This window comes from Oryctolagus cuniculus, chromosome 16 (assembly GCF_051225735.1).
Source record: "Oryctolagus cuniculus isolate XC-2025 breed Fujian yellow rabbit chromosome 16, ASM5122573v1, whole genome shotgun sequence".
NCBI classification, from domain to species: Eukaryota; Metazoa; Chordata; class Mammalia; order Lagomorpha; family Leporidae; genus Oryctolagus; species Oryctolagus cuniculus.
In genome coordinates, this window is record NC_142882.1 from 75,615,609 (window position 1) to 75,639,501 (window position 23,893).

General features: G+C 43.6%; 1 protein-coding gene and 1 pseudogene across 8 annotated transcripts in view; one reads left to right on the forward strand and one right to left on the reverse strand.

Moving 5' to 3' along the window:
- The first annotated feature begins 1,471 nt into the window (after window positions 1-1,471).
- Window positions 1,472-2,119, forward strand: LOC138845812 (DNA-directed RNA polymerase I subunit RPA12 pseudogene; annotated as a pseudogene). Its single transcript, XR_016222753.1, has one exon. The product of XR_016222753.1 is annotated as a DNA-directed RNA polymerase I subunit RPA12 pseudogene (transcript).
- Window positions 2,120-9,685: 7,566 nt separating this feature from the next.
- SDHAF3 (succinate dehydrogenase complex assembly factor 3) overlaps window positions 9,686-23,893 on the reverse strand; it is a 34,274-nt gene continuing 20,066 nt past the window's right edge. For 4 of the 7 annotated variants that reach the window (XR_016222752.1, XR_016222749.1, XR_016222750.1 and 1 more), the window contains one exon: window positions 9,867-9,959. Coding sequence is in view for 2 of the 7 variants with exons in the window: in XM_002713688.6 (XP_002713734.1) it covers window positions 9,750-9,959 (210 nt within the window). In the remaining 5 variants the exon portion in view is untranslated. Of the gene's footprint in view, window positions 9,960-23,893 lie in introns of all 7 variants that reach the window. The other 3 variants (XR_016222748.1, XM_089315707.1, XM_002713688.6) reach the window with 1 other exon arrangement.

The following is a 23,893-nucleotide window of genomic DNA, read 5'->3' on the forward strand; positions in this document are numbered from 1 at the left end:
TGGCCTCTTTCTCGCTGATATAAGAGTTCCTTAGATGTTCTGTGGGCCATTCTACATGTTGCAACTCTCTCCATACTCTAAGGCTCGAGTTTGCATTCTTTACTGCCTTTGATACAAATACGTAATGTTGGGGAACCCTGCCACCCATGTGGGAGACCCAGATGGCTTTGGCCTGGTCCAGCCCTGTCTGTTACAGCCATTGAGGGAGTGAACCAATAGATGGAAGATCTCTGTCTCTCTCACTCTCTCTGTAACTGCCTTTCAAAGAAATGTCATTTTTTGTTAAAGTGTGGCACATCACTTATTTAAAGTGACAATACACTTGTATCCTCTCTTCCATTCCTGATACAGGTTATGTGTTTTTTCTTTCTTAACCTTGCCAGAGGTTTATCACCATTAAGAGTGTTCCCAAAGAATTAATCAAGAATTAACTTGATTTTAAAAATTTCTCCTCTAATCTTTATTTCCTTCTATTTTTTAAGATTGTTTTGGTTTTGTAGTTTATTAAAAAAGATGTTTCTCTAATAGCCTTTCTTTGTTACTGCTAGACACATTGGTTCTACCAACTTCTTTCAAGTAGTTTTAGTTGCAACCTATAAATTTTATATAAAGCATTTTCTTTTCAAAAAATATTTATGGAGCCAGTACTGTGCAGGTAAAGCCACCACCTGCAGTGCTGGCATCCCATATGGGCACTGGTTCAAGTCCCGGCTGCTCTACCTCTGATCCAGCTCTCTGCCATGGCCTAGGAAAGCAACAGAAGATGGTCCAAGTCCTTGGGCCCCTGAACCTGTGTGGGAGACCCAGAAGAAACTCCTGGCTTCTGGCTTCAGATCATACAGCTCCAGTGGTTGCAGCCATTTGGGGAGTGAACCAGTAGATGGAAGATTTCTCTCTGCCTCTGCCTCTCTGTAACTCTGCCTTTCAAAAAAGTAAATTTTTGAGGACAGAGGTCCTGCATGGGAATTTTAAGAGTTGTATTATAACTATGCCTAAGTGCTCCCAAAAGATGTGTCATTCTTGGGTGCTTTGTTAAAGTTAAGTTTCTTTTTTTAAAAAAAAAAAAAAGTGAAATAAAAGTGAAATTAACTGCAAGATGCAGTGACTCTGAACAGCCCTTGTCTTGACTACGAGGAAGTTTGTTTTGTATGTTTTTTGTTGTTGTTGTTGAGCTTTACTTAGTATAGAGTTGGTCTTCTATGTATAAAGTTAAACGAAAACAGATCTTAGTGGAGAAGGGGACTGGGAATGGGAGAGAGGAGGAAGAGGGGTGGGAGAGCAGGTGTGGTGGGAAGAATCACTGTATTCCTAAAGCTGTACTTACGAAATGCATGACGTCTATATTCCTTAAATAAAAGATTTCTTTCGGGTCGGGGTGGGGGGGACTGTATGAGATACAAGAACTTTGTTCCATTTATATAAATAAAAAATTAATAAAGTTTATTTGAAAGGCAGAAATAGAGGAGAGAGACCCGGCCACTCTCGCCTGCCCTGGCGGGGTTCCGAGTCGCCGGCTGGTTGCTTGGTGGCCGAGGCCGGAGACCATTCCGCCGCGTGTCCGTCATGGACGGCGCCAGCACCTGCCCCAGCTTTCAGTCGGACTTGGATTTCTGTCCGGATTGCGGCTCGGTCCTGCCCCTGCCCGGAGCTCAGGATACGGTCGTCTGTACTCGCTGTGGCTTCTCCATCCACATGCGGGACTTCGAAGGGAAGGTTGTGCAGACTTCCTTTGTGTTCCACAAGCTGGGGGCAGCCGTGCCTGCTGCGGCAGAGGAAGGTCCCGAGTTCCAGGGACCCGTGGTTGACAGGCGCTGCTCTCGCTGTGGCCACGAGGGAATGGCGTACCACACCCGGCAGATGCGCTCAGCCGACGAGGGGCAGACCGTCTTCTACACCTGCACCAGCTGCAAGTTCCAGGAGAAGGAAGATTCATAATCTTTTTTCTGGGCAACTCTACAAATCTTCCTTGAGAAGCAAAACATATTGGTTCTTAGATGCCTTGTCCATTGGATATTAGTTGCAAAGTTTGGCTCAATCATCATGTGGGGACTACCATTGTCCCCAGAGTACTTCTACCTCTAGTTGAGTTTACTTATTAAAGTTGTATTTTTTCTAAGAACTCTACATGTTATTTATAATTTGTTTTATCCCAAAGGAATTTAAGTTTTCTGAGCTACATTTGTATGAAAATGGCCACGAAAAAAGAAAAGACCAAAAGACTGGAGCCAGAAATTAGGCTAATATAAAAGCAATTGTGGGGCCGGCAGTGTGACGTAGCAAGTTAAGCTGCCATTTGCAGTGCCAGCATCCCATGTGGGAGCTGGTTTGAGTCCCGGCTGTTCTACTTCTGAGCCAGCTCCCTGAAAGTGCTCCTAAGAAAGCAGTGGAAGGTGGCCCAACTGCTTGGGCCCCTACTCTTCACATAGAACTCACTGGCTCCTGGCTTTGGATCAGCTCAGCTGCCGCCATTTGGGAGTGAACCAGCAGATGGAAGATCTGTCTCTCCCTCTTTAACTTTGCCTTTCAAGCAAATAAATAATCTTTAAAAAAAAAAGAAAGAAAGAAATAGAGGAGAGAGAGGGAGAAATCTTTCATCCACTGGTTTACTCCCCAAATGGCTGCAAAGGCTGGGGTTGGACCAGGCTGAAGCTAGGAGCTTGGAGTTTCTTCTGGATCTCCTGCATGGATACAGGGTCCCAAATAGTTGGGCCGTCTTCTGCTGCCTTCCCAGGCTCATCAGCAGGGAACTGGATTAGAAGTGGAGCAGCCAGGTCTCAAACAGGTGCCCATATGGGATGCCAGCATCACAGGTTGAGGCTTACCCTGTCATTTTTTTTATTTTTTTAATTTTTTTTAATTTTTTTGACAGCAGAGTAGACAGTAAGAGAAAGAGAGACAGAGAGAAAGGTCTTCCTTTGCCGTTGGTTCACCCTCCAATGGCCACCACGGCTGACGCACTGCGGCCAGCGCATCGCGCTGATCCAAAGGCAGGAGCCAGGTGCTTCTCCTGGTCTCCCATGGGGTGCAGGGCCCAAGCACTTGGGCAATCCTCCACTGCACTCCCGGGCCACAGCAGAGAGCTGGCCTGGAAGAGGGGCAACCGGGACAGAATCCAGCGCCCCGACCGGGACTAGAACCCAGTGTGCCGGCGCCGCAAGGCGGAGGATTAGCCTATTGAGCCACGGCGCCGGCCATTACCCTGTCATTTTAATATAAAACATTGTTATTCCATATAGACTCACCATATCTACAAACTTCTTTGTCTTTTATTCATTCTTTAATCCTTGTACTGCGTAAAGCATATCATTTAGAATTTAGTAAGAATCTAAGTGGCAACCATGCTCACGTTTTGTTCTCTGAAATGACCTTAGTCCATCGTCATTCTTGAAATACTTTCTGGGGATCAAATTTCAAGTTGGAAACTTCTTTTATCAACCCACTAGAGTCATCCAGTGGGTTTCTGACTTCCACTATCGTTAGAAGCCAGGGAAGGCCCGGCTGCGAGGAAGAATCACCAGGTACTTGTCACCACTTGGGCCCCTGCATCTTGCACTGCAGCAGGAGTACTGAGACAGAAATTCACACCACAGATTCTATCAAGTGGCTTTATCGCTGCTGATAGGCTGCTGCCCTTTGCTGCCTGGATACACGACCAGCCCGTCGTCCAGGGGTCAGGAAAGCTGGCCGGGGCGGACAGTCTCATCTGTGCACACCCCACTTGCACGGCAGCTGAGGGTCCCTAGAAAGCAGGCCATCGTGGGCTCCGTGTCCCCAGGTGAGGATGTCCTGACCTACAGGGGACGGGAATGGAGCCCAGGCTGTTCTGGACAGTTCCTCCTGATCCCAGGATGTTGCATTCCCAACACATTTTTTTTTCTGAGAATGACATTGAGAAATAGGGAAAGAATGGAGTCACCGAAACTATCCAAGGACATGTCCTTTCCACTTGCTCGTGTTCCTTTTAAGGTTATCTGTGACTTCTGTTTTGGCTTCTTCTGCCAGATTTTTTTTTTTTTTATTAGAAAGAGTTACACAGAGAGGAGAGAGAGAGAGGTCTTCCATCCACTGGTTCACTCCCCAAACGGCCACCACAGCTGGAGCTGCACCAATGCAAAGCCAGGAGCCAGGAGCTTCCTCCAGGTCTTCCCACAGAGGTGCAGGGGACTATTTTCCCAGGCCTCGGCATAGAGCTGGATTGGAAGTGGAGCAGTCAGAACACGAACCGGCGTCCATATGGGATGTGGCACTGAAGGCAGCAGCTTTACCCACTATGCCACAGCACCGGCCCCTCAACCAGTTTTTGCCTTGGGCATGCTACTAATTCTCCAAGGTGCGTCTAGGTGATTGTTCCTTATCTATCCTGCTTTGGATAAATCTGTAGATTGGTGTTTCTCATCTATATATATATATATATATATATATATATATATATATATATATATATAAAACTCAGCAAATGTATCATCAAATATTGCTTCCACCCTACTATCCACTTGAAACTATGAGAGGTATATACTATAGATGCTTTAGCTTTTCCTCTCCAGTCTCCTACCTTCAAGCTCCTCTTCTGTGCCTAATTCTGGAAAACTTCTTCTGTCCTAAATGGTAGTCACTCATTCCAAGTCCACCCAACCCTCTGTTAAACCTGTCTTTTGAGATTTATGTTTAATTTTCCCCACATCAGTTTTCTTTGGTTCTTCCAAACCTGGTCAGATTTTATAATTTTCTTATAGATATGTTAAAGCAATTTATTTTTAAATACACAAAGATATCTTAGACCACACACAGTGCCTGGCGGGTCTGTCTTTGCTCCCTAGTCACTGCTACCTTTCATTGTGGAATTAGCTCATCTATTGAAACTTGAGGCAACTCCCTTTCCCAGGAGAACTGTGACCCTAGTATCCTCCAAACATTTGTGTCCATCTGCCAGACATTCACTCTGGAGCCACGCTGTGCTACGTTCACAGCCGAAGCTGTCTCAGCACACAGATGACTCGGAATGGGGCAGGCCGGCCATTCTGCACAAGACAGCAGGTTTCCTTCCAGCCCACTCCTACCCCTGGGTGCAGTTCTCAGGGTCCCATCTCACAGGGGCTCCCTGCTTTACCTTCTGCCCACTGAGTCTCAAAGGAGCCTCAAAATTGGAGCTGAAATTCACCCTCAGAGGTTCACTTAGCAATACCAACTCGTAATTATTTAACCTCTTAGGGTATTGAAAGCTCCTAGATGCCTCTCTCAAATTCTAAGTTTCAGTATCCAACTGGAAACTGCTAAGATTAGTATAGTCTGTCACATTACTGAAAAAATGTGTGAACAAACCATGTATTTTGTAGTCTCTTTTTCTCACTAGTGTTAGACAATTGCCTATTTCATTACAAATTATTTGGAAACCCAAATTTATTTAATTATGCATGTTATCACAACTCATTTCACCTTCCTGAGGTTGGAGGGTTGTTGGCTGTTCTCAAATTATCACTCTCTCAAGTATCATTTTTAATAACAGGTTCACATGAAAGATTTTTGTCCACATTGCTGAGTATTTTTTCTAGATGACAGAATCTTAGAACAGGTTCCAAAGTAATGATCATTTTAATGTTAACACATGATTTCTAGTTGATTTTCCGTTAGCTATGTAAGATTCTTCTCAACTACCAGCAACGATAAAATGCCAGTTGTAGCTGTAACCTGGAATACACTGATTTAAAACAGCCAGGAACTCAGCTTCTGATTGGCAACTTGGACTGGGGTTGGCCGGGCACTTCTGTTGTGGCGGGGCTTACTCCTGTGTCAGCAGGTGGCTCACGGCTGGCTGGTCTCTGGTGGCTTCAGCTGGGTTAGTTCACTCCGTTCCCCATGATCTGACTCTCTTGTAAACCAGTACAAGCTGGTGGGTAGATGGGCAGGTTCCCAACAGTGTGAGTGTGTGAAGCTCTGAGGCCCAAACTCCAAGTTCGCAGAATGTCACTATCGCTGTCTTTTGAGCCAATCAAGTCACAAGGCAAGAGGAGCGCTGCAGAGCTGGAAAACAGATGGGGTGACAGAGTCGCTAGTGCGGCACCCTGACAAGGGGCGGGGCACAGATGGGTGACAGCGTCGCTGGTGCGGCACCCTGACAAGGGGCGGGGCACAGATGGGTAGTGCGGCACCCTGAGAAGGGGTGGGGCCGGAAGCAGTACAGAACGGTGTATTCTACAGCCCACCACACTGTGTTGTCAGAATTAGTGAAAAGTGAGAGGTCTGTAGCGATCTGCTGAAATTTCAGTTGAATCACAGAATTCTGAACGCGTGAACTGGGTACGTGTTAATACCATTCACCACTGAGAAGGAAGAAAGGGAAGTTTGATTCCAGATATGAGTTGAAAATACCAGTTCAATCTGAATTTCTAACACAGATCTGAATTCAGAAATGAGATTTAGGTTGGTAGTACAGATTTGGATGTGAAGCTGATATTTTGAAGTAATGGATATGTAATGCAGGAATCCAAAGGATGAAAACTCAGAAAACATTATTGCAAAAACTGGAAAACTTACAGGAGAATTAGGCAATATAAAAAGCACTAGTGGTTTAAAGGCAGTAGAAACTAATGAATGCTATCAAACCTTGGCAGAGTCTGGCAAGTGAATGATTGCCTTGGGAAATGCAGCAGAGGAGGGAAAAGCAGAGAGAGCAGGGTTCACTTGGGGCTGGCAGAAGTGACAGGTCCCAGAAACCAGGGCAGATTGCAATGGAAATGAGAGCAATAGAAGGACGTTAAATTAGGGGAGCCAAGGCTGTGACCAATCCCTGACACTCCCCAGTCCAACAGTTCACAAGCTTCCTCAGCTTAGACCCTCTCAGTGTCAGCATGTTCACAGCACATCAAGGAAAAGGCAACAAAAGCCTGTTTTATTCCTAAAGCCACGCGAACAGCTTCTAAGGATTTATGCCTTAACTAGCACCTGCTGGACACCAGCTTCATTCTCTGCTACGATTATGATTTCTGTGTCACTCGCCTCACCACAGCCACCACTGAGGGCTGCTCAGCTTCAGGAAGACAGCATGTGCCTTCAGCTAGCAGCATGTTACCAGTCACCAGGGGAGGCCGCTTCCCAGAGCGAGTCTCATCTCAAGTCTTGTGGGTTCTTTTCCTCAGCTTAGTGTAGAAATAAAAAGCCAGGAAACAATTTACAAAGAGGCAGAAACTTTTATTTGGCAAGTGACAGAGAAAGCGTCGGTCCCAGGGGAGAGCAGGCGGCATGCCCGAGCAGGACACTGGCTTTGAGGAAGTGTCCTGGGTTTTTAAGGCATTACTGTTGTCACTCTGGGGGGGGGGGGTGTACCCATTGGATGGGGGTTTCACATGCTGTATGCTGATGGGCTTGGGGCTCATGGAGACAGCAGGAGTCTCCTGGAGACTGTATATTCTTAGGGGCTCAGCCCCCTCATCTGCTAGCTCTGGGTGAGACTGCAACCAACTTGAAGGCGTGGTTTAAAACCGCAAGGTCCCACAAGAGAGACAGGGTCTCCTGAGCCCACCTGACTCTCCCCAGGTGCTCAGCCCCTGAGTGAAGATGCCACCCACCCTGAAGGAGTGATTAAAGCCACAAGGTCACACATGCAGCACAAGGAGCTGTTGGTGGGGGAGATGCCAGTTGGCCTGGAGACAGGCTTTCCGGCCACAGCGGACAGCTTGCCTGTGAAGGACATTCCACCTCTGTCTGAAGGGGCCACAGACCCCAGGCCCACTGGCCGGCCTCACAACACACATGGCTATGGTTCCTTAAAAACACAAGCTGCGTTTCGGCACCCCTGGCTCTCTGTGGTGCGCAGTGCATCTCGGCCCAATTCGGGAACCACAGCCGCATCCCCTCTCCTGGCTGCTTGTTTCTCTCACCCTACATGTTTCCTCCATTTCATTGCCTTCTTTCAGAGTGCAGGTTGCACGAGGATGGGTGTTTTGCCTTTGATACATACTCTATCCCCAGCACTAGGGTTCTGTCTGGCACACTGAGGTTTTGAGTAGGTATCCGTTGAGTGAATGACAAGATGTTGTGGGAGTAAGAAGCAGATCACACGGTAAAGGCAAAGAGAATGACAAAAGCCTGGCATGTTTGAATTCTCCATTTCAGATGCCAAACAGGGTGAAGGTTCAAGTGCAGACGTAATACAGGCGGCTCAAAGAGGAAAGTGATTTTACACCCCTATCAAGCTACTGGTAAGTCAACCACATAGATAGTAAGGTCACCACAATGATGGGAAGACCAGAGACGGGGAGGCATGAGTCAGGGGCCAAAGAACAGAAGGAAAAGGCAAGTGGAGCCCGGATGAAAAAACCCAGGAGGGAAAGGGACCTCACACGAATCTGCAAGGGGAAGCAGGCAGCAGCTCTTTGTAAAGAAACCACAACTCCCACTTCCCAGGCTGCAGAAGAGCAGTGTCTTCACAAGCATTAGGTTTCTTTTTTTAATATGTTTATTTTATTTGAAAGAGTCACAGAGAGTGGGAGAGACAGAGATCCAGGAGCTTCATCCGTGTCTTCCACATCGATACAGGGGCCCTGGGACTTGGGCCATCCTCCACTCTTTCCCAGGGAGCTGGACAGGAAGCAGAGCAGCCAGGACTCGAACCAGCACCTATATGAGATGTCAGCATTGCAGGCGGAGGCTTACCCTGCTGTGCCACAGTGCTGGCCCACGTTAGGTTTCTACTAGGCAAGAAAAACAACACTGTAAGGAGTTTCAGGATATAAAACTTGCAAACATATTATATGAATGAGTTTACCATTTGAGAGTTTTTTTAATTTTAAAGATTTACTTAGTTATTTGAAACGCAGAATTACAGAGACAGAAGGAGTTGGGGGTGGGGGTGGGTATCTTCCATCCACTGGTTCACTCCCCAAAGGCCTGCAACAGCCAGGCCAGAGCCAGGTGCTGCTTCTGGGTTGCCCACGTGGGTGGCTTCTGCTGCTTTTCATAGGCAATTAGCAGGGAGTTGGATCAGAAGTGCAGCAGCTGGGACTTGAACCAGTGCTCATACTGGATGCCGGCATTGCAGGCGGCAACTCAACCCACTATGCCACAATGCCAGCCCCACCATCTGAGTTTTTAAATCTATAAGTCAAGTATAAGAAAACTTCATGAAAACGTTTTTACTCTATTAGGCAATAAATGAGATTCTCAAGGTAACTGCAAATTATTTAAGGTGTTACTTGTTATAAATAAGCACTATCAAAATATATTTTATATAGTCCATCATACAAATGATAGTGTAATACTGAATCTTAGTGCTTCTCTTTAACCTTTCATTATGAACAAATAACGACTTGAAGGGTAGAATAGTTACCCTGTGTGTATAATTAAAGCAGAAACGAAGAACTTTCAGAATGATGATGCATTTCAATAATACTCTTGTTAGAATTCCACCATCTATCATTATCCTGAAATACCCAACTGATGAAGCCAAAGAAAAGCCACAGACTGAGGCATGAGAAGCATTTATAACAAACTCACATAGAAAAAAATTTCAGTGCAATTCCAGAAGCGTGTCCATTTTAGAGCCGTTCTTTCTTGTTTAGGATGAAAATCAAAAGCTACCTATTATTCCAATAATATCAGTTGTTTATTAGGGGTCCTGATCTAAATATTGTATTCAAAACATCAAAAAATAGAAGTGCCAACCACTCTCAAGGCTGAAATAACCAATGTGTAAAACTTCTTACTCTTATTTATTTGAATGGCAGAGAAAACAGAATTTTATGTATTCAGCTTCCTCATCTAGACAACTTTGGCTTTGTAGAGTCAGTAATACTAAACTGCCTGTTGGGTTTCGTGGCTTCTTGCATCAGCTCTTGCAACTGTCCAATCTGCTCGTCACGAAAGTCATTTAGTTTTTCTTCTGGGAGAAAGGTGCCAAAACATGCTTTTTCAGTTGGATTTTGTCTGTTGTTGTTGGCTTGTTGCCATAACACTGTCGCATACACCTAGGAAGAGAAGAACGAACGAGGGTTACAGATGCAGAACTCATATGAGATACCTGCTTGCTCACTCAGTGTCAGAGGACTGAAGAAGCCTAAACCCAAGTCGTCTATTTTTCTCCATCACCAACCCTTCTGCATTTGGTTAGCGGAATATAGAAAGTATAGCTGTGTCTTTACTATTCAGCAGTAATTTGAAATATGTCATTTTCAGGACTCCGGGAAAGTTCTTACCCCGGAAGTCAGTGTCGGGCAGGGCCCTTAGCTGGCCCCCAGAGCACGTACAAGCCACGCAATACCATTTTGGAGCCAGCACTTCTCTCAGATTTCTGAAGGGGAGCCATGGGTCTCGGCGGCTATAAAGGTAGGTCTCAAAATTCATTAAGTTCATTTCTCTCTTGAATTAAATTTTAATTAAAAAGTTTCTCTGCAATATATTTTAAATCTTTAAGCCTTCAGCAGTACCTTTGTCAGGAGAAAACACTACTTTTTGAAAGTAATTTTGCTCTTATTCAGTTGGCATATTCGGCTTAATATTTAACTGTCATTGTCCACACAAGTGCTACTTTATGAAACAGACCAACTCTAGAATTTTTTAAGATTTTGTTTGGGAGGTAGAATTACAGGCAGCGAGAGGGAGAGACAGAGAGAAAGGGCTTCCATGCACTGGGCTCATCCAAAGCCAGGAGCTTGTTCCTGGTCTCCCACATTGAGTGCAGGGGCCCAAGCACTTGGGCCATCTTCCACTGTTTTCCTGGCCATTAGCAGAAAGCGGGACTGGAAGAGGAGCAGCCGGGATGCTGGTGCCACAGGCAGAAGCTTAGCCCACTACACCACAGCCCCAATCAGACCAGCAGTTCCAATGCATTTCACTTCATGAAGTTAAAGAATACACGCATACTCTGGGTAAGTGAATGATATGGCCAACTCTATAGAATATTGTCACTCAATCTGGTTTGAGATAATCCACTATCCCCAGAGAAGCTTTCATTTTATCCCAAACTTTCCCATGTGGTGGAAGTGTCTTTTTAAGATTTGAGGCAGAGAGAAAGAGAGAGGTCTTCCATTCGCTGGTTTGCTCCCCAGATGGCCGGCCCGAGCTACACCAATCCAAAGACGGGAGCCAGGAGCTTCTGCTGGGTCTCCCACACAGGTGCAGGGGCTCAGGGATTTGGAGCATCTTCCACTGCTTTCCCAGGCCATAGCAGAAGCTGGATCGGAAGAGGAGCAGCCAGGACTCAAACTGGCAACAGCTTTACCCACTATTCCACAGCACCAGCCCCAGAAATGTTTTACAGAAACCCATTTCACATAATACCAAAGCAAAAACTACGGCCAGCGCTCTGGTACAGTGGGTTAAAGCCCCAGCCTGCAGTGCCGGCATCCCATAGGGGCGCCAGTTCAAGTCTAGCTGCTCCACTTCAACTCTCAGCAATAGAAGATGGCCCAAATACTTGAGCCCCTGCACCTGCGAGGGAGACCTGGAAGAGGCTCCTGGCTTCAAATCAGCTCAGCTCTGGCTGTTGCAGTCATTTGGTGAGTGAGCCCTCTCTCTGTGTAACTTTCAAATAAAAATCTTAAAACTGCATACAACATGAGCTTCATCAGACCTGCCTCACAGCACTGTTAGGATTTTACAGTACTTGGGTAATTCTCTTCGGTGGGTGAGAATCTGTTCTTGCATTGTCAGGTGTGGAGCAGCGCCTGTGGCCTTTTAATTACTAGATGCCAGTAGCAACACTACATCACAGAAACTTCAAACATGTGCTAGAATGTTCACTGGGGTATTGTTTGCTAAAACTAAAAATTGGAAATAATCTTAATTGTACGTCAAGCGAAGAAAGGACAAATTCATTTAAGTTAGTGAGTTAGAAGAGCAAATTAGTGAAATGTCTATGTACCAACATGGGTGAATCTTTTAAAAAAAATTGAAAAAGCAGGCTTAAACTTCACTCAATTGAGTCATAAGGTCCCCTGAATAGCCAGACAATGTGAAGAACAAACCTGTAAGACTCGCACTTCCCGACTTCAGAACTTACTAAAGGCGCCAGTCACCACAACACAGCATGGTGTCATCAGGACAGATGTGTGCGGCCTGCATGGAGCCCAGAAACAAAAAGCAGCGGAGTAGACTGCCCTGAGCAGCTCAGCTACTAGAAGCCCGCCAACACTGCCAGGCACCAAACCACCCTGGGTGCGCTGGAGTGACAGTGCCGACATGACCCATAGAATCCACAGAGAGCTACAGCCCAGCTGACCATATAACCCCCAAGTGCCACTGTGATACCTGCACACATCACCAACACTGACCCTTTTCTCTGCCAGGCCGGCACCCTGGGGTTCTAGTCCCGGTCGCCCCTCTTCCAGGCCAGCTCTCTGCTGTGGCCCGGGAGTGCAGCGGAGGATGGCCCAGGTCCTTGGGCCCTGCACCCACATGGGAGACCAGGAGGAAGCACCTGGCTTCAGATCGGCACAGCGCACCGGCTGTAGCGGCCATTTGGGGGTTGAACCAACGGAGGAAGACCTTTCCCCTCTCTCTGTCTAGCTCTGCCTGTCAAAAAGAAAAAAAAAAGTACAGCAGATACACAAAAGAAAAAAACCAGAATAAAAACCCTATCAATATAGAAAACTACCAAACAACAAAGATGAAAAAAGAAAAAAACATACTCTTGTCATTTTGTTAAATTGTATTATTTCTCAACAAGAACCCTGAATGTAAATGGATTAAATTCCCCAATCCAAAGATATATAATGGCTGAATTGATAAAAATACTCAATAATGTGATGCCTCAAAAAAAATTTCACCAATAAAAACACATAGACTGAAAGTAAAGGGATTAAAAAAGATACACCACATAAATGGAAACCAAAAGTGAGAAGGAGCAACAATACTTGTATCAGACAAAACAGACTTTAAATCAAAAAAGGTTACTATCCAACAGTCAAGGGACCAAGAAGTACCAATTGCAGATTTGTATGCACTAGTGCTGGAGCACTCGCACACTGTAACATCAAAGGGAGAGATGGACTCTAAAACAGCCAGGTAGGGACTTCACTACCCTGCTTTCATCAATGACAGACCGCAGGAAACCAAAAAAGAGATATCAGGATTCATCTATACTACACAGCAAATGGGCATAAAAGACGTTTATAGAACATTTCATTCAACAAAACTTTAGCCCAAACAAGAATTAAAAAGATCCAAGTAACTAAAATCAAGAGATAACAAAGGAGACATTACAACTGATACTACAGAAATATAAAGGATCATTACAGATTATTATGAACAACTATACACCAAAAAATTGGAAATTTGTTGAAAACGGAAACATTTGTGGATGCATGTATCCTAACAAAATGGAACTGAGAGTACCTATAAAATCTGAACAAACAAGTAGCCAGACTGGATGGGTAATAAACAGGCTTCTCATAAAGAAAAGTCCATGGTGTCACTGCTGATTTTTACCAAACCTTTAAAGAAGAAATGCCAATTTTCCTCAAATTATTCCAAACTACTGAATGAGAGGACAATCTTCCAACCTCATTCTATGACACTGCAATTATAACAAACAAAAATAAAACTACAGATCAATATCCCTAATGAACACAGATGCAAAATTTCTTGACAAAATACTAGCAAATCAAATCAATAGCACATCAAAAAGGTTAGACATTATGATGAAGTGGGATTTATCCCATGGATGCAAGGGTAGTCCAACATATGTAAATCAACAAATGTAATACAGCAATAGACTGGAGGACAAACATCCATATTTTATTACTGTGGGTGCATAAAAAACATTCAGTAAAATTTCACATCATGACCCTCAATAAAGGAGGTACATAAAAATACAGCTCAACATAATAAAGGCCACATGTAAGCCCACAGGCAAAATCGGACTGAGCAGGAAAAGCAGAAATCGTTTCCTGTAAGATAAGTACAAGACAGTAACTCATCTTCCAGTATAGCACTGGAAGTCGCAAGGAAAGAATAAAGGGCATCCAAACAGAAATGGAGGGGGTCAAATAATCTCTATGTGCAGACAACATAATTTCAGATTCAGAAAAACCTAGACACCACCAAAAAAACTGTTAGTACTAACAAATTCAGTAATGTCACTGGATACAAAAGCAACACACACACAAAAGTACTCTTGTACGATAACAAAATTTCTGAGAAAGGAATTAAAGTAATCCCAATCAAAAGAGCTACAAAAATACAGAAAATACAATCTCACATCAATAAGATAGTTGGAAAAGGCAAAAAGTACCAAGTGAACGTGCAAATCCACCCTGAACACACTCCTCCTCTAACTGCAGTGGAGAAAGGTGTAACACTGTCAAAGTTCAGCCATGAAATCCCTTATACATCACCCAGTCTATGCGTATCAAATAACTTCTAGACATGCATGTGACTCTTCAAATTGCAAGGATGGTGACTACATTTCTCCTGTTCTCCAAGACCCTTCACCACTTGGTTCCTCAGTCACATAGTTTCCAAACATCCGTGTTCATCCTCGCATCTGCAGGCAACATTCTCTAGTGCAACGTCCTTATTACTGCCTGGCCTACGATGAACTCAGCTCAAATGTCATTTCCTCCATGATGCCTGTATATCCTGGCCCTGCATCCACCTCTGTACTCCCCTCGCACTCTGTACCCAAGCATCTTTATGCATAATTCTCATTCTTTATGTTATATACACCAGACTTTGAAGGCAAAGTTCATGCCTGGACACTAACATGCTTTTAGCATCCGGCAGTACCTGGTGTTAATGTGCACACACCGAAGAGAAGCAGGGAAGGAAAAGGAGAGGAAATTTTTCTACTCACCACCCAACTGCAGCAAAACTTCTGAGGTACTGGGACTTGAGTCTATATCCCTCAACTTGAAACTCTCGGGACTGGCCGGCCACCACTAGACTGCTGGACGTAAAACTTCCCAGGAAGGTTTCCCCACAAAAGCAGATGACCTACTGGATGCAGACTGCTTTCTCCACATCACCAACAGGGCTTCCCTCTTCCATCCTCCTGAACCCTCTGCCCGTGCCCTCCCTTCTTTGTGCCTTCCTTCTGTTTATGAATGGCAAGAAAATGCTATAATCAGGATTTCACAATTGATAGCTTCTACAGGAGCCTGGATTGAAGACTAGATATGTCATGTTAAACCCACTACACAATCTTAGAGAGCCTCTCATTAGATCAACTTCTGTTCTTCTTTATGCTTCCTATAAACTACTATGCAGCTACTCTGTCCATCTGAAATGCCTCCCTCCCGTCTTCTTACCGATCAAGTAATTTACAGGGAATAGAAAGACCCAGATGAAAACTGAAGTGATAAAACCCCTTACATTTTGAGATATTAAAAAAGAAAAAGTCTAGACACCAGACTAACAATAGGATTATTTTATATATCTTAAATCATAGCAATGTATTCAATTCTATTCATTTGTAAACTGCAAAAATGTAATGTGTTTCCTTTTCTGTACTTCAATCAGATGCTTATGAATTTATTTTGTTTTATTCCAGGGAATAAGCAAATAAAAAAGGCATTCTGGGTGAGTATGTCTCATCTATTAGCTCAACATCCAATCACATGACTTAAAACAAAACTGATTGGGGCCGGCGCTGTGGTGCAGTGGGTTAAAGCCACGGCCTGCAGCGCCAGCATCCCGTGTGGTGCTGGTACGAGTAACCACTACTCAGCTTCCGATCCAGCTCTCTGCTATGGCCTGGGAAAGCAGTGGAGGATGGCCCAAGTCCTTGGGCCCCTGCAACCACATGGGAGACCCAGAAGAAGCTCCTGGCTTTGGATCAGCTCAGTTCTGGCCATTGCGGTCATTTGGAGAGTAAACCAGCGGATGGAAGACACCTCTCTCTCTGGCTCTACCTCTCTAACTCTTAAAAAAAATGATTGCCTCTAGGAAGCAAATACATAGGAATGAGGAGGAATGGATATGACAAAGTTTTTTTTTAAATAAACGCTTTGGTACCACTTGATTTTGGAGATAAAAACATAGAGAAAAATTTTTTAAGACAATTCTGTCTTTTAGGAGCTCATGAACTAGCTCCTTTTTCCCATGTCTTCCTTCCTAGCTGCTGCTTTGATTTCCACTCTGCCTTCACATCCTGGAGTCTCTATTCTGATTTCCTTGGCTCGTTCTTATCTTGCTTTAAGTCTCTAAGACAGAAAAGAGAAAGCATCAGCATCGTCAGAACTTGCCAGGAGTGCGCGCTCTGAGACGAAGTCCCAGATCTACGAATCGGAAACCGTGTGGGATCGGTCATCTGTTGAGAAGCCCGCCCCACCGCGCTGGTGTACTCAAGTTTGGGCATCACCGCTGCATACGAGGCTCCCCTTACCAGGCTTCATTTTCCAAAGACTCAGTTATACAAGGTTAACTGCAGTCTGAAAATATTAAAGGAAAGACTCCAGCAATAAACAGTTCCTAAATTTTAAATTGCATGCCACTATGAGTAGCATGATGAAATCACACTAATCCATTCTATCCCTACTGGGACACAAATCATCCCATTCTAGTGGATCCACACTGTATACTGTCAGTTTCCACAAAAACATTACAGTTGTCCTCAGCATCTCTGAGGAACTGGCTCCAGGAACCCCCTCGCCCTGCATATACCAAAATCCCAAAATGTTCAAGGCCCTAAATAAAAGAGCATAACATTTGCATGGAATCTATTCATGTCCTGTGTACCTTAAATCACCTCTAGTTTACTTGAGTTATAATACTATATGGTTTAGGGAAGGGTGATGAGAAACAGAAGTCTGTTCATATTCAGGAAAAATGCAATTTTTGGGTATTTTCTATCTGTGGTTCGTTGACTGTGTATGCAGAACCTACAGACACCGAGGAGAGAGTGTATGTACGTGCACAACCTATGTAGAAAACGGGTTCTACTGAACATGAATGCCATAAGCAGGCTGAGAAGAGGGGCCAACTGTTAACAACTGCTGTAGCACTAAAACACATTCGCGTGTCAGAGTACCTGCTTTCGACCACTTTGCCTCGTGCTCTCTTAATTCTTACAGACAACAATGGAAGGTATTCTATGGCATAGGTCCGTAAGTGCTGGTAAGCCAAAATACAGCTTCAAGAATTCATTTCAAATCAAATTTTAGACAGCTTTATCATAGCCCAGGAAGACAGTGTGAAATTTAATAAAGGATTCAAATCAAAATCCCAATGCTCTTAAATGTCACATCATCACGTGTGTTAAATACTTCACTTCAGTAAATACTTGGAAAATTCAATTTCTACTCTAAAGATAAAAAGTTAACATGGGCCCTGGCATCAAGTGTCTATTGAAAAGAGAGAGTAATATAGTTTAACGGAACTTTGCTTAGTACCAAAGTAAATTTCAACAGGGATAATCATGATACATGGGGAGTTTGAGTTTCTAAAAAATTACCAGCTTAAAACTGAAAACAACCATAAAGATAAGAGTTTAAACTTAGCAAGATTTTCTGAAATTTTATTCTTCTTTGGACATGAGAGCCATTATACTAAAAATGGAAATTCAATGCATTTGATATAGCCTCAGGATAAAAATAGAAGTATACTTTCTTATCAACATAAGAAAAATGTTCTATAATATGAAGTTGTAATACTTAGCATACTAAAGTTTCTAGGAAATTCATGCACCTTAACCTGTTAGACTAGATTTACTAGAAATAAGTATACATTATGTTATAGTAAATAATTTCATCATTATAAATAGAAATTCTAGACTTTAAGTATAGAAAAATCTAACATATTTCCATGACAGCTAACCTGTAAAATGACTCAGAATGAAAAATAAAAAAACATAACTTCTGATCACTTAAAATTCATCTACCTTATAGAAGGCTTCAAGCCTGGTTATAAATTTCCAGATTATTTCTCATAGATATTACACAACACTGAAGGATAATCAACCTAAGAAAATGGATTCTCTTTTACAAAATAAATTTGCCATTTCATTTGTTCTGGTATTTCTTAAAAAGACTTATTTATTTATTTGAAATTCAGAAATAAAGAGGAGATAACAAGAGAGAGAGAGGGAGGTCGGGCGGTCGGTCTTCCATTCGCTGGTTCCAGGCGAAAGCCAGGAGCTTCTTCCAGGTCTCCCACATGGGTACAGAGGCCCAAGTACTTGGGCTAACCTTCACTGTTTTTCCAGGCACATTAGCAGGGAGCTGGATCAGAAGTGCAGCAGCCAGGTCTTGAACCGGCACCATATGGGATGCCAGTATTGCAGGTGGAGGCTTAACCTTCTACACCACAGTGCTGGCCCCATCTTATCCAGTATTTTTAAATCTAAATTTTCAAACAGAATTAGGAACATATTTTTAAAAGGTTCTTATAATTTTACTATAAAATCCCTTGAATAAAAGGTAGATCTTATTAATTTCTGTAACAATTACTGTAACAATGTAGAGACACCCAGGTCGCACATGGTTAATCTTGCTTTGTGGTAAGAACACATGAGATCTAAAATGTTTAAGCACACAGTCCAGCACTGTTAACCAGTCAACAAGGCTGTGTACTCACTCATCCTGCACCTTTGGCACAGCAACTCTCTTCCTCCCACACCCCCAGCCCACGCCAACCACCATTCTACCTTCTGCTCCTCTGAGACTGACCATTTTAGTTACCTCATATAAACAGAGGCATGTGGTACCTGCCATCCTATGGCTGGCTTCTTCACTAAGCACAATGTCCTCCATCTTGTCTTTGTGGAATTTCTTTTGAAAGGCTAAATAGCACTCAACTGTCTGCATATACCATAATTTTATTATCTACTCATCTGCTGATGGAAATTTAGATTGCTTCCATGTTTTAATTATCCTGAACAGCACTACAGTGCTAATTTAGCACTACCAGTGCTAATATATCTTCAAGATTCTGACTTCAGTTGTTTTTTGGGGGGCTGGATATCCAAAAACGAACTTGCAGGACAAATGGTAGTTCTATTTTTAATTTGGGGTGGGGAGCTCCCTAATGTTTTCCATAGAGGCTGCACCATTTACAACAGCATGCAAGGCTTCCTATCTCCTCACATCCTCACCAGCATTTGTTATCTAATGGCCACGGGAACACACATGTGACGTCTCACTGCAGTCTAAAGTTCCCTGATGACCAGGGAAGTTGACCTTCTTTTCATACGCCTGTTTGTCGTTTCTATGTCTTCTCTGGAGAAATGTCTATTCAAGCCTTCTGCCCATTTTTTCAATTGGGTTACTTGACTTTGCTTATTGCTACTGTCTATGCTTTTGGTATCATATCCAAAAATATTACCAAGATCAACATTGTGACACTTTTCCTGTTTTCTTTTAAGAGTTTAATAGTAAAGGTCTATGTTTAAGTCTTCAATCCATTTTGAGTGATGTTTTTCTATGGTGTAAGATAAAAATCCAATCTCCTTCTTTTGCATGTGCATATCCAGTTTTCCCAAACCTTCTCGTTTAAAAGATTTTCCTTTCCTCATTTGCATATTTTTGGCACTCTGTCAAAAATCAATTTACCATATATTCATAGATTTATTTCTGGCCCATCTACTCTTGTCTTTATGATAGAATCATTTGTTTTGAGGATTGCGCTGTGGTGTAGCAAGTAAATCCACTGCCTGCAGTACCAGCATCCTATACTGGCTCCAGTTCTACTCCCAGCTGCTCCACTTCTGATCCAGCTCTCTGCTATGGCCTAGAAAGCCGTAGAAGATGGCCCAAGTCCTTGGGCCCTTGTACCCACATGGGAGACCCAGAAAAAGCTCCTGGCTCCCGGCTTCAGATCACTGTAACTCCGGTCGATGCAGCCAGTTGGGGAGTGAACCAGCGGATGGAATACCTCTTTCTCTCTCCTCCTCTCTCTCTGCCTCTCTGTAAGTCTGCCTTTTAAATAAATAAATAAATATTTAAAAATAAAAATTAAAAATTAATTACAAAAACAATCATGTTTTAACTATCATAACTTTGTAATGCATTTTATATTTTTAATTTTATTTATTTGAGAGGATACTAGCATCCCACAGACAGGCAAAAAGAGAGAGAGACTTAACTCGCATCCACAAGTTCATGCCCAAATACAGGGAAGCTGACTGCCTGGAATTCAATCCAGGTCTCCCACAGGGTGGCAGAGACCCAACCACGTGAGCCACTATCTGCTGCCTCCAGGATCTGCATTAGCACTGCAATCAGGAGCAAAGTGAGGACTCAAACACAGGTGCTCTGATACAGGACATGGGAACTAGGCAAAGTGCCTGCTCTTACAGTAATGTTAAAATCAACAAGTATGGGGCTGGTGTTGACAAAGCAGGCAAAGTCGCAGCCTGCAACGTGGGTATCCCATATGGGTACTGGTTCGTGTCCTGTCTGCTCCACTTCTGATCCAGCTCCCTGTTAATGTGCCAGGAAGGTGGCAGAAGATAGCCCAAGTGTTTAGACCCCTGCATCCACATAGGAGACATGTATGAATCTCCTGGCTTTGGCCTGGCCCAGCCCTGGCCATTCCAATCAGAGAGAGCTCTCTATCTCTCCCTCTATAACCCTTTTAAAATATATATATATATCCTTTAAAAAAAAAAGTGTAATACTTTCAGCTGTACATATTTGAAAAAATCCATGAAAAAATGTATTTTGCTTTAAGAAGGACCACAATGAGTAGGCATTTGACACACAGCTAAGATACTGCCTGGAACATCTGCAGGCCCTACAGGAGCACCAGAGTTCAACTCTCGGCTCCACTTTCCAGTCCAGCTCCTCCTGACGCACACCCTGGGAGGCGGCAAATGACAGCCCAAGTAGCTGTATCCCTGACACTAATATGAATTACTGGTATATAAGCCATTATCTGAAAAATAGTAGTCATTTAATAAATACTGAATGAATAAATTTTTAAAGAATACTTAAGACCTCACAGTGACGAAGAAAGAAGGCAAGAATCAAAACATGGTTAAGAGATGGTTATTCCAACAGATAGAATTTAAAAGTAGAGAATGATCCAACTGGGAAGCAGTACACACAGCAGATTCACAGAATGATAAACGCCCTAAACAGCACTCTGGCCTCAGAATTAGCCCTTAAGGCATTAAATCTGGCTGAAAAGCCCATGAGAGCATTTCAGGCATGGAAAGCCAAGACACTGTGGCAAAACATGATCTACATGAAGGATCTCTATGAGTGAGATCCCAGTGGAAAGAAGGGGCCACCAGAGAAGGATGTACTTTTCTCTGAAGGCAAGAGAGAACTTCCACTTTGCTTATGGCCCTGTCTAAATACTGACAGCGTGTGTGGACTCAAAAGGCTTCCATAGCCTTGGCAGCTCATGACAAGAGCCTCAGTTGATCACTGACATCATAACTAAGTGTCAATTGTTAAATCAACAACAGGAGTCATGTGCACTCACTCCCCATTTAGTACCTATCTCTTTAATGAGTTGTACAATGAGAATTAACTGGAAAACTTGGCTTCAAACAGTACTTTTTACTTTGTGTGTCTGTGTGGGTATAAACTGTTACAACCTTTACTTAGTATAGAGTTGGTCTTCTGCATGTAATGATAATTAAAAATGAATCTTGGGGCCGGTGCCGTGGCGCAGTGGGTTAATGCCCTGGCCTGAAGTGCTGGCATCCCGTATGGGCACTGGTTTGAGACCTGGCTGCTCCACTTCCTGTCCAGCTCTCTGCTATGGCCCGGGAAAGCAGTAGAGGATGGCCCAAGTCCATGGGCCCCTGCACCCACATGGGAGACCCAGAGGAAGCTCCTGGCTCCTGGCTTCGGATCGGCACAGCTCCGGCCGTTGCGGCCATCTGGGGAGTGAACCAGCAGATGGAAGACCTCTCTCTCTCTCTCTCTGCATCGCCTCTGTGTAACTCTGACTTTCAAATAAATAAATAAATCTTTAAAAAAAATGAATCTTAGCTAGCGCCGCGGCTCACTAGGCTAATCCTCCGCCTGTGGCACTGGCACCCCGGGTTCTAGTCCCGGTTGGGGCACCAGATTCTGTCCCGGTTGCTCCTCTTCCAGTCCAGCTCTCTGCTGTGGCTCGGGAGTGCAGTGGAGGATGGCCAAGTCCTTGGGCCTTGTACCCACATGGAAGACCAGAGAAGCACCTGGCTCCTGGCTTCAGATCAGCGCCGTGCGCTGGCCGCAGCGGCCATTGCGGGGGTGAACCAACAGAAAAGGAAGACCTTTCTCTCTGTCTCAGATCGATCTCTCTCACTGTCCACTCTGCCAGTCAAAAATTAAAAAAAAAAATCTTAATGAAGAATGGATGGGAGGGACTAGGAGGTGGGATGGGAGTGGGGGTGGGAGGGTGGATATGGGGGGAGAACCACTATATTCCTAAAGCTGTACCTATAAAATTTGTATTCATTAAATAAAAGCTTTCAAAAAAAAAAAAAGAGATGGTTATTCAAAATTCCAAAGTTAACATAAAAGAATGTATGTTGAATCAATTCCATAATTTCTAAAATAAAGTCAAATAAAATTTTACATAATGGGTTTCATATGCATATATTTACTTACAAATAGGAAATATTTAACTGTCCTCATTCCTCCTAAACAGACTTACTAAGAAAAAAGACATTTGCCAAAGCAAAATACTGAAAATACTGTTCAGTAATTATTCATGAAACCTTAAAAAATGCATTAAATTATATATAACAGAAAAAAAATGTTGATTCCATTTTGAAGTTAGTGAATACATTTAAAATATTTAAAATGGTAACAACATATATATACCAGACAATATAGACATGGAAATTACTTGTTGGAAAACAAAAGGAAAGATCCTCTTTCAGATAAAATATAAAGTTTTCTGAGTCTCAGACAACAGTCTCCAGATATAAGGCTCTTCTGCCATCATGTGGAAACTGTTGAAATTACACATACAACACAAGATGACTTGGACTCGCGTGTTAGGATAATCCAGGAGTTTCCAATACTCCAGAAGGTTACTCTGGTAGTAAACAAAGCACATATTCTTAGAAGTGCGTAGCGAAAATGAGGATGCAGAGTTGCACCCCACTCAGAAAAGACAGTGATCTCCTGTGGCATAAGCAACCTCACTGGCAAACACTTAATCTTATCTTGATTTCCAAGACAGCAATTACAGCTCTTCCAGGTCTTTTCCAGTTCATGATCTTAAATTCTTTAAATACTCTCTCCTTTTCTCTCCCTTATCTTAGGCACTGACAATACTATATTAAATATTAAAAGAAACAGGAATACTAAGCTACTTTAATTTGTCCTGACAATCAGGAACCACAGATGCCTAATACCAGTTTTATTATTCACAGTATTGTGAGTTTTATTCACGATAGCTAAGACACGGAATCAACCCAAATGCCCTCAACTGAAGACTGGATAAAGAAATTATGGGAGAACGTCGGCCTTGGCAGAACAGCTGAGAGGGGAATCCATGGCCCACGGAGCGGCGGACAGCAGTGGGAGGGAGAGCTTGGTGGACCGCTTTTGACAGCAGAGGTGGGAAGAGAAAATAAATAAATAAATAAATAAATGAGGAGGTGGCACACCTCTTTCCCCTCCCCACTCCCTGCTACAGTAGAAACCTGCACCCAACCAGGAGAAAGGTCACGCCTTTATTTTTTTTTTTTTTTGGATGCAGGCAAATGGCTCCAGCCCCTACTTCCCGTGCACGCCCAGTGTCTCATCCCCTACCCAAACAGTAAGGGCCTCAACAATGCTGAGTTTCTTCCCTGTCCATGCAAGCTGTACTGCTCCTGCTGTTGAGCACCAGTTGCCCAGCAATGGGAGGGGAGAGGAAGTCTCGCCTATAGAAATCTCCTACCCACCCTCCACCATCGAGAAGTGAGTGGGGCTCCAGTGGGTGGGGGCTCTGTGTGCCCATGATCCACAGATGTAACCAGAGGGAAAAAACCCACCCTGTGAGCTGAGTCTAGAAAACAGTGACTGCATAA